This window comes from Acomys russatus, chromosome X, assembly GCF_903995435.1.
Source record: "Acomys russatus chromosome X, mAcoRus1.1, whole genome shotgun sequence".
In the NCBI taxonomy this organism is placed as follows: Eukaryota; Metazoa; Chordata; class Mammalia; order Rodentia; family Muridae; genus Acomys; species Acomys russatus.
Window position 1 is genome coordinate 89,647,946 of NC_067169.1, and position 13,096 is coordinate 89,661,041.

Genomic DNA, 13,096 nt, shown 5'->3' on the forward strand with positions numbered 1-13,096 from the left:
ATGCTTTCCATGTCCTGAGAGAAGAATTATTCTCCCAGCAGAAACTTAACGGCGTGTGAGGATATATTCAGACACAGAAAGGTTTTTATTAAAATCACTTCTGGAAGAGGACACAGTTAGGGAAAAAAACGAAATAAAATCACCTCTGATGACATCTTACTAAGGAAGTTAGCAAAGAGTGTGGACCAGCAAGGCTAGAGACCAGAAGCTAACCAGGAGAGGAATTACAAGGATGACTGCTCAGTGGCAAGTCCAGAAAAGAACCATTCCAGAATGAAGCAGAAAGGGGAAAACTTAGAGTGTTTCCAAGAAAAATAAGGGGAACTCATGAATTACTTAATATGTTGACAGTACTATGTAGACATTTATAGGTTTTTCAGAAATCTTTTGGCACATAAAAATTTAATTTTTTAAAAAGAGGTGATTTGGGAAGAATAAAATAGAAATATAACGAATTGCACTTTATATGCATCAACTATGACTGATACAGGATATAATGCAACTGGTAAATATGTTCATTAAACATTCTGTATAAGCTGGGCTGGAGAGACAGCTCAGAGGTTAAGAGGACTGTCTGTCCTTCCAAAGGTCCTGAGTTCAATTCCCAGCAACCACATGGTGCCTCACAACCATCTATAATGAGATCTGGTGCCTTCCTCTGGCATGCTGGCAGACACTGTATAAATAATACATAAAAAATCTTTTTAAAAAATTTTATGCTTGTGGAAGGGTGTGTGTTTGAGATACAGAGAAAGACATAAAGAGAAAGAGTGAAGGCAAGAGAGAGAGTAAGGGGGCAGGGGAAGGGGGTGAGTGAGAGCTAGTATTTAGCTATGGGTTCAATCTCTATCATCCAAGAAAAAAATGCAAATTCCTTATCTCATATAACAGAAACTCATAATAAATCTCTAAACTTAAAAAAGGAAATAGCACTACTTACTGTGTTATTCCAAAATAATTATGCCATATACCAACAGAAGGAACTAAAAGTGTTTGAAAACCATTTAAAACAACATAAATTTATGAGTTCACATTTCTCTTGATCAGAAGTCTAATGCTGTATGGCTGAATTCTCCATTCAAAGTCCTATAAGCCCCAGGCCTATAAGGCTCTTGGGGAGAAACTGCTTCCCCACTTGCTCAAGTTATTGGCAGTAATCATTTCCATTTTGGTTCCTCTGCCCATTTTCACCCCCTCTTCCCCTTTCTTGCTCTCTCCCGTTCTCTTCCCTCCCTGCCCCTCCCACGTTCCTCCAATAAACCTGCACTTATATAATATAGCTTTGTCTCTCTAATTAGCTCATTCCGTTTTAATCAATCATCTGGTGCTGTGACTCGGGAGAGTTGAGCTCCACCCAGCTCAGCAGGCCGGACTTGTGGGGCCACTCCTTCCAGCTCATTATGCTCTGCCTGCCCTGATTCATTATCTTTAAAGCCAGGAGAAGTTGAGTACCCAGCCTGGCGACTCAGGGCCACAGGGGGACTGCTTCTCTCCCACCTCCCTGTCCACTGATGCAATTTTGCACTTGGTTGAGTGTCTACCAGCTAAACTCAAGAGGTATCAGCTGCCTCTTTGGGGTCCAGGATCCCTTGAACCACTCTGTGAAGTTGTGGCCATGCAAGACCTTGTCCATCCGGAACAAAAAAAAAGCAGGTGTTTGTTCCAGGGGGTGCCTGCAGTTTGGAGGCATCTGACCCTAGGTTATTCCCTTGCTGCAAAACTGTCCGATCCCAGGTTATTAACTTGCGACACCACTTCAATAATCTTGAGATTCCGACTAAGGCTGGGAGACATGGATGCCGCTGGATGTCTACTTGAATTTTTTCAAACTGCATCTTTCCGGGTTTTGGGGATGTGTGCTCTTAGCCCTTGCCCCTCCTCCATTTGGTGCAGCTGCTTTCTGCACACTAGGCTCCCAGTACCACCTATCCCCTCCCCGGACTACCCCACACCCATGCATGGTCTCAGACCCATTGACACTTTTAAAATCACCTGCTGCCAGCACTTACAAAAAACGTGCCTGATCACCATGTTGATTTGGGGATAAAGGGGGTAGAAGCATGGCTTTGTCACTATCTTGACTAAGGGCAATCACATGACTAGCCACCATCTTTGGTGTGGGAGAGTCATGGCTACACTGAGGGTCGGCAGTCCTGTTCAATACCTTGTTGAATGCCAAATGCAACTTCTTTCTTTTAAGCTTTTGCTGTTCAGTCTGTAACGGTGCAGTTAATTACAGGATTAAGCTTTACTCAGTCTCTTGTTTTACATTTTCAAACTTATGCTTTAGGATGGGTTACTAAAAAACAATTTGTTTAGCTCAACTATACTTTATAGATGGTGGTCCTCAAACCTGTCAGAAAATCTGTACAATAAATACATTTAAATGTTTAATTTAAAAAGCTAACTATGACAGAGACCCCAGCTTCTAGCGCTGACCCCAAGGCCTCTAAGAAGACTTGGGAACAATGACAGATGACTCAACCTGGATTGTGATACTGGACAAAACTGCCCCAACTAACTCGCCCACTGCTAAGGCCCTGCCTGAACTGTAGACAAACAAGACACCAGAGAGTTAACTGCCCTGTTTTGCCTAGACAAAATAAGGTCAGCCAGTCTGCCAAGGAAAGCCTCTCAAATGTGCTTAGCATGATGCTGTCCTAGGGTCTCTGGCCACAACACTACAGGAGCCTAGTGAGAAAGCCGTCTGGATAATGAGTAAGCCTCTGTCATATTAATCTGTACATAGGCCACTTGGATTATGCTTCCTGTGGTGAGTTATCTTTCTCAGGACTCTGATGGGTTTGAAGATCAGTTTAACAACAAAAACCAAGGCTTCAGCTGCCTTTGCAGAAAAATATACCAAGGTCGGAGGATCTAAGAAAGCGTTTGAGGGTGAGAAGGTGTTTTTTTTTTTAATTAATTTATTCTTGTTACATCTCAATGGTTATCCCATCCCTTGTATCCTCCCATTCCTCCCTCCCTCCCATTTTCACCTTACTCCTCTCCCCTATGTCTGTGTCTGAGGGGGACTTCCTCCCCCTGTATATGCTCATAGGGTATCAAGTCTCTTCTTGGTAGCCTGCTATCCTTCCTCTGAGTGCCACCAGGTCTCCCCTTCCAGGGGACGTGGTCAAATATGAGACACCAGAGTACGTGTGAAAGTCATAATCCACTCTCCACTCAACTGTGGAGAATGTCCTGTCCATTGGCTAGATCTGGGTAGGGGTTTGAAGTTTACCGCCTGTATTGTCCTTGGCTGGTGCCTTAGTTTGAGTGGGACCTCTGGGCCCAAATCTGCCTATCATAATGTTCTTCTTGTAGGTTTCTAGGACCCTCTGGATCCTTCTACTTTGCTATTCTCCCATGCTTCTCTCATCTAGAGTCCCAATAGGATGTCCTCCTCTCTGTCCCAGTTTCCTGGTAAGTGAAGGCTTTCGTGGGGCATGCCCCTTGGGCTAGTATGCAGATATAAGTGAGTATATACCATTTGAGTCTTTCTGCTTCTGGGTTAACTCACTCATTATGATCATTTCTAGCTCAATCCATTTGTCCACAAATTTCAGGAATTCCTTGTTTTTAATAGCTGAGTAGTATTCCATAGTGTAAATGTACCACAGTTTCTTTATCCATTCTTCTACTGAGAAAAGGTGTTTTAAGGTTGGTAAGAAGAAAGTGATTTAAGGTGCATAAGAACTCTTCCCTCACTATGTTACTGTTGTATTAAGACTGTTAAGAGCTTTAACACTAATCAGACTGTAAACTGTCTCCCAATCCAACTCCTCTCTTTTTGTAAAAACAAAAACAAAAAACAAAACAAAAAAGATTCTTGTAAGCTTCAGGAGATCCATTAAAATCCACAGGTCACACTCCAGATAAGTAGCACTGTCAATCAACAGCCTAAGTTTTCCACATATCTCCTATTTTAGAGGGGAGGGTGGGATTCCTCCCCCATTTCCTGGTTTTGGGACTCCCTTTCTCCAACTACCAAGTCCATGGACCTAAAATTTTCAAATGTACCCCTAAGAAAACAATTTCTCTCCCTAAACTCCTTATCTTCTGTCCCTAACACACACACACACACACAGACACACACACAGACACACACACACACACACACACACACACACACACACACACAATTTCAGCATCCTTCCAGGTGCTGCATCCAGAACTCAGGTGCTCCAGCCTAAACCTCACAGACTGCATCAGATGGAACTGCAGTTTCACCCATTATCCATTTATCAACAAAAGGCTGGGATGTTAGGTCCTGCTGCATGGTGTGGCTGGCATGCCCCACCTTCTACCAAGGGGTGGGCTTACCTCCTCTCAGAGACCCTTCACTATATAATACAGACATTTTGGTTCTTCTGTCCTGTTTTGCCCCTCTTCCCCCCCTTCCCCCTGCCTCACTCTAGTTCCCTTCTCCCCACCATGCAATGAGCGCTTCCCTTCCCCTCCTGCACTGTTCCAATAAACCTACATTATATAATATAGCTTCATCTCTCCAATTAGCTCAATTCATTTTAATAAATCAGAAATAAAGCAGAAACTATTGATTTTCTCTTTTCATTTAATAGTCTACCAAACAAATGTTGAAAACTAACAGTGACATAGTTTCCTGTTGCTAAAAATGAAACCATTGGGAAAGATGGTTAAAGGCTAAAGAATCTTCAGGAAAAAAAATCATCTCGAGAATTAAAGTAAAAAAAAAAAAACAAAGAAATACAGAATACCAACATCAATAAAACTTTGACCTTAATGAAAATAAAGCATTCCATGATTTAGCTGCAATATACATACAGACATCTATAACTATATATACGCATACGTTTTTTTTTTTTTTACCTAATCATTGTCTGGAAGAAAAACATTCCTGAATCAAAAGAGTTTTTATTATTACCGTTATTATTATTATTACTATTATTAGTTTGTGTGTACATATATATGTCCATGTATGTGATATGAATATGCATACTGTAACATATGTGTAGCAGTCAGAAGATAATTTTATGGCGCCGGTTTTCTCCTTTCACCTTTATATGAGCTCTGGGAACAGAGCTCAGGTCTTCAGGTCCACAAGCACTTTATTTTACATGCTTCACCATCTCTATGGGCCAAATAAAAGTGTTTGTTTCCCTAGTTTCTTCTAAAAGTGGTAATGCTTTACCAGTGACTCTGATACGGTGGTATATGTCAGTAATCCCAGCATGTGAGAAACTAAGACAGGAGACTTGTGAGGTCTAGTCAAGCTCAGGCTATTTTGTAAGTTCAAGCAACCCTGGGTTACAAACCGAGACCCCCTTCTCATTTAAAAAATAAAATTAAAAAAAAACCCAAGCCCAAACAAAGCAAAATGAAACCCAAAGAGGAGTAGCACCATTCATGTATACACAAGGGTTCACTTTGCCAAGAGCAGCTCATGGTAATGATGGAATGGCGAACAACTTTGAAAAGTTGCATACATGATTTTGGCTTCTCTCTCCCCAAGATCAGCTGAGCATGCTTGTGGCCACAGGAATTTATGTTTTCCACAAATCTCGTATGGATTTATAACCTCATATTCAAATCACCAGCCCCCATGTTAAAAAGCTAGGCAGAGGGGCTAGGAGAGATGGCTCAGAGGTTAGAGCACTGGCTGCTCTTCCAAAGGTCCTGAGTTCAATTCCCAGCAACCACATTGTGGCTCACAACCATCTGGAATGAGATCTCCTTCCTTCTGGTGTTCATGAAAAACAGCACTCATATACATTTTAAAAAAGTAAAAAAAAAAAAAGATAAAAAAGTACACAAATAAGTAAATCTTTAAAAAAAAAAAAGCTAGGCAGAGTCACATATCTCTAACTCCAGCACTAAGGATGCAGAGACTGGACGCTCTCATCATTGGACAGTTTCTCTTGCCTAATTGGTAAGTTCCTGATTTAGTCTTGGGGTCAAACTCAGGTTATCAGGCTTAGCAGCAAGCATCTTTACCTGGTAAGCCATCTTTCTTACTGGACCTCCGTTAATTTTTGCAATTACAATTTATCAAATACTTCCGTTTCTCTAGGTGATGCCTGGAGAGCCTGCCCTAACATTAAACTAATTATATGTGCATTCTTATCAGAAAACTGACACAACTAAATAACAAGGAAACTTGTAATAAATGACTGTTATAATAAAATAGCTGTCTTGGGATTGGTTTTATAGTGTTTATTGTTATAACTGTAATTTTCCTTACCCCCCACTCCTCCACAAGACTTTCCTAAAAATAAGACCAAAAGAAAGCATTTAGGTGACATACAAAAAGACAATGTTTATTTTACTTTCTTAAAAGTAGTTAGACAGAAAGATTCTTAGTTGAAGACATTACCAAAAACATTTCACGTATCCCTTCAGTGCCCAGATTCAGAAAAAGTTCTCTGAATGAAAGAAAAGGAATGGTCCTCCTTATGCTGGGTTTACTTATGTATGTAGAGGGAAAATTCATGTGCCTTAGTCAAAATAATATACAAGCCTCTAAATTTCTAATAAGCAATGAATTCATGTCTTTAAGAGTTCCTAGGTATTCCTATTCACTGTCCCCTCCCCCCTCTGCTATTGAAAGAGAAAGCTAGAAGCAAACTATGATGTGTCTGTGTTCCCATGCTGCAAGACTCCAGGATGGTCTCCAGGGCATTCCAAAGCATCCTCTTCATCACCATCAAACTAGGTCAGTAGTGAAAATGGCTCTGTACAAGGAATGTAGGTACCTTCCTTCCCAGAACTATGCAATGCTGGATTTAAGGACTTACCTCACTCTTAACACAAGAAAGCCACATCTTCTTTCTGGTGGATAGTAGGAGAAACTGGAACACCTATGATGCCCGCATCCCAGCTGCAAGCTGACACCCAAAATAAAAGTGCAAGTAGGAAATAGCCATGCAACAATCCCACCATGCACCCTCATTTTCTGAAATGCCAGGCACAGCACTCATTTACCACCATGGAAGCAAGGTTCCCCTTTCTCCCAACTTGTGAAGAACAGGGGTCTCTTTTCTTCCCTGCTTAAGAACAAGAGATGCAAGTAACATCATTTTATTTGTGATATGAAGTTCTTCAGTCCTTGCTAGTGATCTGTGTGTATGAAAAAGATACAGAGAGTACCTCACATTGTTTTAAATTATTAGGAAATAGTCGAAATAGGGAGAATATACAATACACACATGCATACATTGTGGAAATGGAACAGAATGGAAACCTAACATATGAAAAAAGTGAGTGCATAGTTGGAGGCCCTCTTCATTCCCTCTCAATGAAACACAGAGTTGACAGGACCATTTACAGCACGGAAAACAGCCATCCTAAGGCCTATCTTACCAACAAAGAGAAACAGATACAAATCTTCTTTCCCACTCAAGCAAATAGAGCTAAATTCTAAGTGAAGAAAAGACATCATCTCTATTGAGAAAATACACAGAAACATCAATTGCTCAAAAACCTCAAATAATTGTGGACTCACAGGGAAGCTGCAAAGTATGTATGGATTAGTCATTGTTGTTCAGTCTGCTTATCTTTTACCTGAGATGCAATGTATTCCCTGTTCCACTAGGTAGTCTAAGCAAATTTGTATCCTCAATTCCTCTGAAAGTCAAAAGGCTGTAAGAAAGAGGATGGAGGCGTAGGCACAGCGGGGAAGAAGCATAGGAGATGGCAGATTCTAAAGCTTGTGAAATGGCTATCTGGAGATAAAGAAAGTGCTAAGAAATAAGGAGTCCCCAATATTTGTAAGCCCAGGGATAGGAGTCCCATCCCTCACACTTGAGAGCTTAGCAAAAGCTAGATACAGAGTCAATACTTGATTTGGGTAGCATAAATGAAAAGAGGCACATATATCATTAGAGACTTCCTGGTTCCAACTCTAATACTAGGTCATTCTGCCTCCACTGTCCTATAAAAACACTACAATGACATAAAACAGTCTTGGTGAAATTGCTTCTGCTTTTTCTGTATGTGTCATCACCACGGCCAAGATAATTTCTGGGAATTTCAAAACAGAGGAAAATGCTATTGAAGTGGATAATGACACCACATTTTAATAGCCACAAATATCACTCAGTGGGCTCCCAAACAATAGACGGCAGATTGTATCAGTTCTGTTTGCTAGATGCTCTGTGGGAGTCAAGTACAGCCTTAGTGTACACACCCCAAATGAGTTTCCTCATAAGCAAAATGTTTTGATGTTATTCCACACAAAGAATACAGAGCAAGTGAGATTCCTTAGGAAGCCGTTACAACTCCGGATAAGATGAATTGATGGTTATTGTCCCCTTTTCTTTGTCCTCTACTTTGGAGACTTGGTAAAGTATGTCTGCTTTTAAGATTCAACAAGAACGAGAAGAACTCCGCTTTCTTTTTGAAGAGCTCCATTAGTTTAGGGTTTTTGGGTGCAGGATCCACATGAAGACATGCAGCTCGTAGGAGCTGCCCACTTTTCAAGAGTCCAGTCGTTTCAGTTTCTATTGAACAAGTCCCCGGGTAACAAATGGAGAAGGCAATCAAATTTCACAGGCTCGCATTGAAGGAAAAAAGAAACCAATTCTCCCCATCACTGAGACGCTTTCTTCAGGTTTTCTATCAGCACTACAGAATCCGTTTCTTCTTTGGATTGTTTCTCATAGATGTCATACTTCTTCCAGTGCTGAGAGGAAAGACACAAACGTACACAGTGACTTTTCTCAACAATAGTCTTTCCTTGAGTACTCTGAGTCAGTGTTTATTTTTAAGTTCGCGTGCACAGGAACCATAAGTGTAATGTTTTTCTGATTTGTTTTTTTTATCTAATAGTATTCATCTAGTTGAACAATTAATGAAGCCAAACAATGAAGAATTAAGATTAAAGATGGGGGAAAACATAGGATTGTTACATGATGCTTAATAGCTGTCTGAAGAAATACACAAATGTACATGGTCCTGAAACTAGAAACAGTCTTTTGGAGATGAACAAAAGGGTGGCCTGCTTTTCAAACTGTTTCAGCTGGCCTTTTTCCACGACTCAAACTTGACCATTGCTCCAGAAACATCACAGGCTCACAAAACCCACTGAACAAGACACTGGATGTCCCAAAAGTCCGTTTTAAACCATGTGAAAGGCTCTATACTAACAGCTTTTTTTCACATTATTTGCTAGACCTTATTTGCTAGGCATTATGTATAATGAGCTCATTATATATAGGACAAGCTCCTCCTGAATGGGATTCAAGCGTGTCTTTCATAGTAAAGTGCTAACAATCTGGTCCCATGGCCTTGGTTTGTTAATCTGGAGGAAAGAGTGAAATCTAAATTCAGTCCATTCATCTGTAAAATAAAGCTGCTAGACAAAACAAATCAAAACAACAAAACCAAAAGAGAGACAACAAAAAACTAGAGGTGGACAAATGAAGAAGCATGGCCAATCTAGCCTAAGGCCTGTTTGAGGAAGTCACGTTTTATTAAACTATAACCATGTGTTTCTGGATTGCCAATGGCAGTTTTCATGCTGTAATATTTCAATTGTTACAGGCAGTGAATTACATAAAACAAAAACAAGCCTTTGCAGGAAACAAACAAACAAACCCCTGCGCAGGATTGTGCCTGAGACCCTTTTCTCCATCGGTGTTCTATAGTTCATTAAGCTTATGGGAAGAAATGTAAGTCAGAGAAACAAAAACACGTTTGAGAACTGCTGCTCTACAGCACGGGATGAAGCTTGGGACATCAGGAAATGGCAGAAGCAGTCTATCTCCTACTGGAGTAGTGGCTACAAAATTGCATTTATTTGCAAAAGTTCTTTGAATTGGAAACTTTAAAAGAATACATTTTGTAGTAAATTGTACCTCAAAGATTCTATATTTTAAACAATGTGAAATGTGCAGACTTCTAACAAAAACAATCTGAAAAATTATATAACCTTAAAACCACGGCTTACACAATAAGTGGCACTATGCCAGCTGGCTGAGCATTTGAAACCTCTCCCTCATAGACTACACCAACAAAGCCTTCATGGATGAAAGCCCTAAACATAAAACATAAAGTCAACTAAATACATAGGGAAACACCTATATAAGTCTCCTGTGGGGTAGGCTTTCTGCACATAAAAGATTATTTTTTACAAAGGTGGTTTTACTGTAGAAAACAAAGGAAAATTCATTTGTATATAATTAATCACCATAAATGCAACCAAAAGGCAACAATGGCTAACAAGACAAAGGATTAGCATTTAATTTATGAGGCTAGAGCTACTGTTTTGTTGGTACAGTCTTTGTCTTGCATGAATCAGACCCTGGATCCCATCCTCAATGAGGAAACAACAACAACAACAACAACATAGAAAACCTCACAAACTGCCAAGGAAAAGATAAATATTGCAGGGGATAAAAGGACAAGGGACAAGAATTTCACAAAATAAACAGCCTAAGCCCATGCACTGATAAAACATATAAAATCTGTTATGTAAAATTTTATCACCTATCAAAACACCCATTGATTTTCTAAAACATTACTTAACAGCATGTTGTGAAAAGTGTGTTCAAACAAGTAAATCTAGAGATTTGCATAGCCTAGTTTTAATAGATACTTCTTATGACTATATAATTGTTCAAATTCTCATGGTATGCATAAGTATTCTGAATGTTTCCATTAGCAACATATGTTATAAATTCTCATAAATTGGCAAAACAGAACTATCTCATTTTCCTCTGAAAACTATCTCACTGCATGAATGCACCATAACTTATTCCAGCCACATAATCTCCCTGGATAATAATTTGTCATATCAAATGTACACATTTAAAAACCGTAAGCTACTTGGGAGTAGTATAGCACTTATGTAGCATGTGCAAGATTCCGTCCTTAGCAGAGAGAGATAGATAACTAGATCCAAAACTCTATTTGTACACCAAAAGTTATACAAAAACAAATGGCAGATGGCAGGATTTGGCTCATAATTTGTAGTTTGCACAGATATGATGGCAGGAAGATAGCTGTGGCAACATGGTATAGTATTTGTCTTTTCCCAAATGCAATCATTTAAAAAATAAAAAGTAGGAAAGCAGAGACAAGACAATAGACAGACAGATAGATAAAATTTGCTAACAGATTTTACAGCTAAACTAAATTTAAAAAATGATGCACCATGAACCCAAATAAGAGTTGGTGGAGAGTAACAAATGATAGTTACAAAACAAAAATGATAAAGAGTTGCAGAAGAACACATAGAATCAACATGGCATCCAAGAGATCTGAGAACTCTGTGGGAACTCAAATATCAGTGAGCTAACTTCTGAACACATTATGAGGATGCCAATAGTCTGCTAATTCACAAAAAAGCCATCGTCCAGATGTGAGCTCTCAAAATTGAATATCCTCCGTTCTGAGAAGAGGCTTGTGGGAATAGACTCCAACTGATTGGAAGGATAGGGGAAAGAAATAAATAAAAAGAAAGAAGATCCAGATAAATGTAGGGATGGAGAGGAGGGAATGAGGGGCAGAGAAAGAAATTATAAAGAGAAAAAAGGCCAGGTACAGTGGCTCCTGCCTAGAACCCCAGCCCTTTGGGAAGCAGAGGTAGAAGAACACTGTACGCTCAAGGGAAGCCAGGACTACAGAGTAAGTCCTAGGCAAGTCATAGCTGCATATGAGACCCTGTCCCAACACTACCCCCCAGAGCCAAAGAGAAGGAAAAAGGAGGCAGGTGGGAAGTCATTCATATTACAATTTTGAAATTTTCTCTTAAGCAATAGAAGGGGGGCTCTATGGTTATGAAATTAGTAAAACAATGGACCTAAGAGAAGCCTCTTTCTCAAAGTTTAGGAAACTACTTTCACATAAAAATGAACAACAGAATAATATCCTCACGGAATTATAAGTTGCCAGAAATTTTCCCATGAAAACTATAGCCCCTAATGTGTCAAAATTATATGAAGAAAAATTTACATGGAATGAGATGTTATAAAGTCCATTAAAGAATGTATAAAAATTCAGAACGAGAGGGATTCAGAAATGAGATGAGAAAACTAAGGAAAGAATTAGAAGTAAAGGAAATAATAATTTCATTTCAGAAATGAAGACTAAGCTAGAGGGAACATAGGCGAGTAAACACAACAAATCATTAGATAATGTTTTCAGACAAGTAGAAGGTGAACTGGAGGATTTATACAATTATCCAAGAGGGTGTGACAAATATAAAAGAAAGCCAAAGAAAACAAGAGAGGAATAGGTTAGAGATCACTCATACAAAATGCTTTAGAATAAAGTGTTCAGGGTTTGGGAATTTGTTCCAAAATTGAAAACACACACACACACACACACACACACACACACCAATATTTTGTGGATGGGACCCAAGTCTTAACACAAAATTCTTTGATGTTTTATATATACTAAATAGCCATTACTCAAAATAATGATATATACATTATAATTTTGTGCATAAAAGACAGTTTGGGTCATTATACTGGCACTCAAAACATTTCAGATATTCCAGCACTCAGGAATTTAGATTTTTAGATTAGAGGGGTTCAATCTGTATCTGAAAAAAAAATCTACACAGAATAGTAAACACCAAGTATGGTTTTTGTAAGATTATTATATTTTGTGGAAACTCAAATATTTTAATTCAGAAATAATATTATATTGTCAGATGTCTTTAACATTTTATACCATAAGGAAGTATATAAACTCATTTAAGATAGTGAAGACAGGACTCCTCCTTCTCTCTGTGTGTATTTGTGGGTGTTGTTGCATTGGGTTTTTTGTTTTGTTTTGAGGTTTTGGCTTATTCTTTTTAAAGAATTTCTTGTGTATGCTGTCATAACCACTGTGAGTTCAGTGTCAAGCTGCCCTGCTGTATTTGGAAAACAGCTTCCTTTTGATTACCCATCATCTTTGGCTCTTACAATCTTTCTTCTCTCTCTTCTGAAAAGATCCCTGAGCCTTGCTAACCCAGACCTAGAAAGGCAAACATCATATGCTTTCTCTTATCTGTGATATTAGCATTGAATCTTCAGATATGTTTGGTTCATTTGGAATACCCATAAAGGCTGGGAAATTACTAAAATCCCATGGGAAAGGCCATGAAATGGAAAGGAGACAATACATT

At 39.1% G+C, this 13,096-nt stretch overlaps 1 protein-coding gene across 1 annotated transcript in view; it reads right to left on the reverse strand.

Moving 5' to 3' along the window:
- Nucleotides 1-7,059: 7,059 nt before the first annotated feature.
- Il13ra1 (interleukin 13 receptor subunit alpha 1) overlaps nt 7,060-13,096 on the reverse strand; it is a 52,717-nt gene continuing 46,680 nt past the window's right edge. The window contains exon 11 of the mRNA XM_051141866.1: nt 7,060-8,659. Within this exon, the coding sequence (XP_050997823.1) occupies nt 8,567-8,659 (93 nt within the window). The 3' untranslated portion in view covers nt 7,060-8,566. The remainder of the gene's footprint in view (nt 8,660-13,096) is intronic.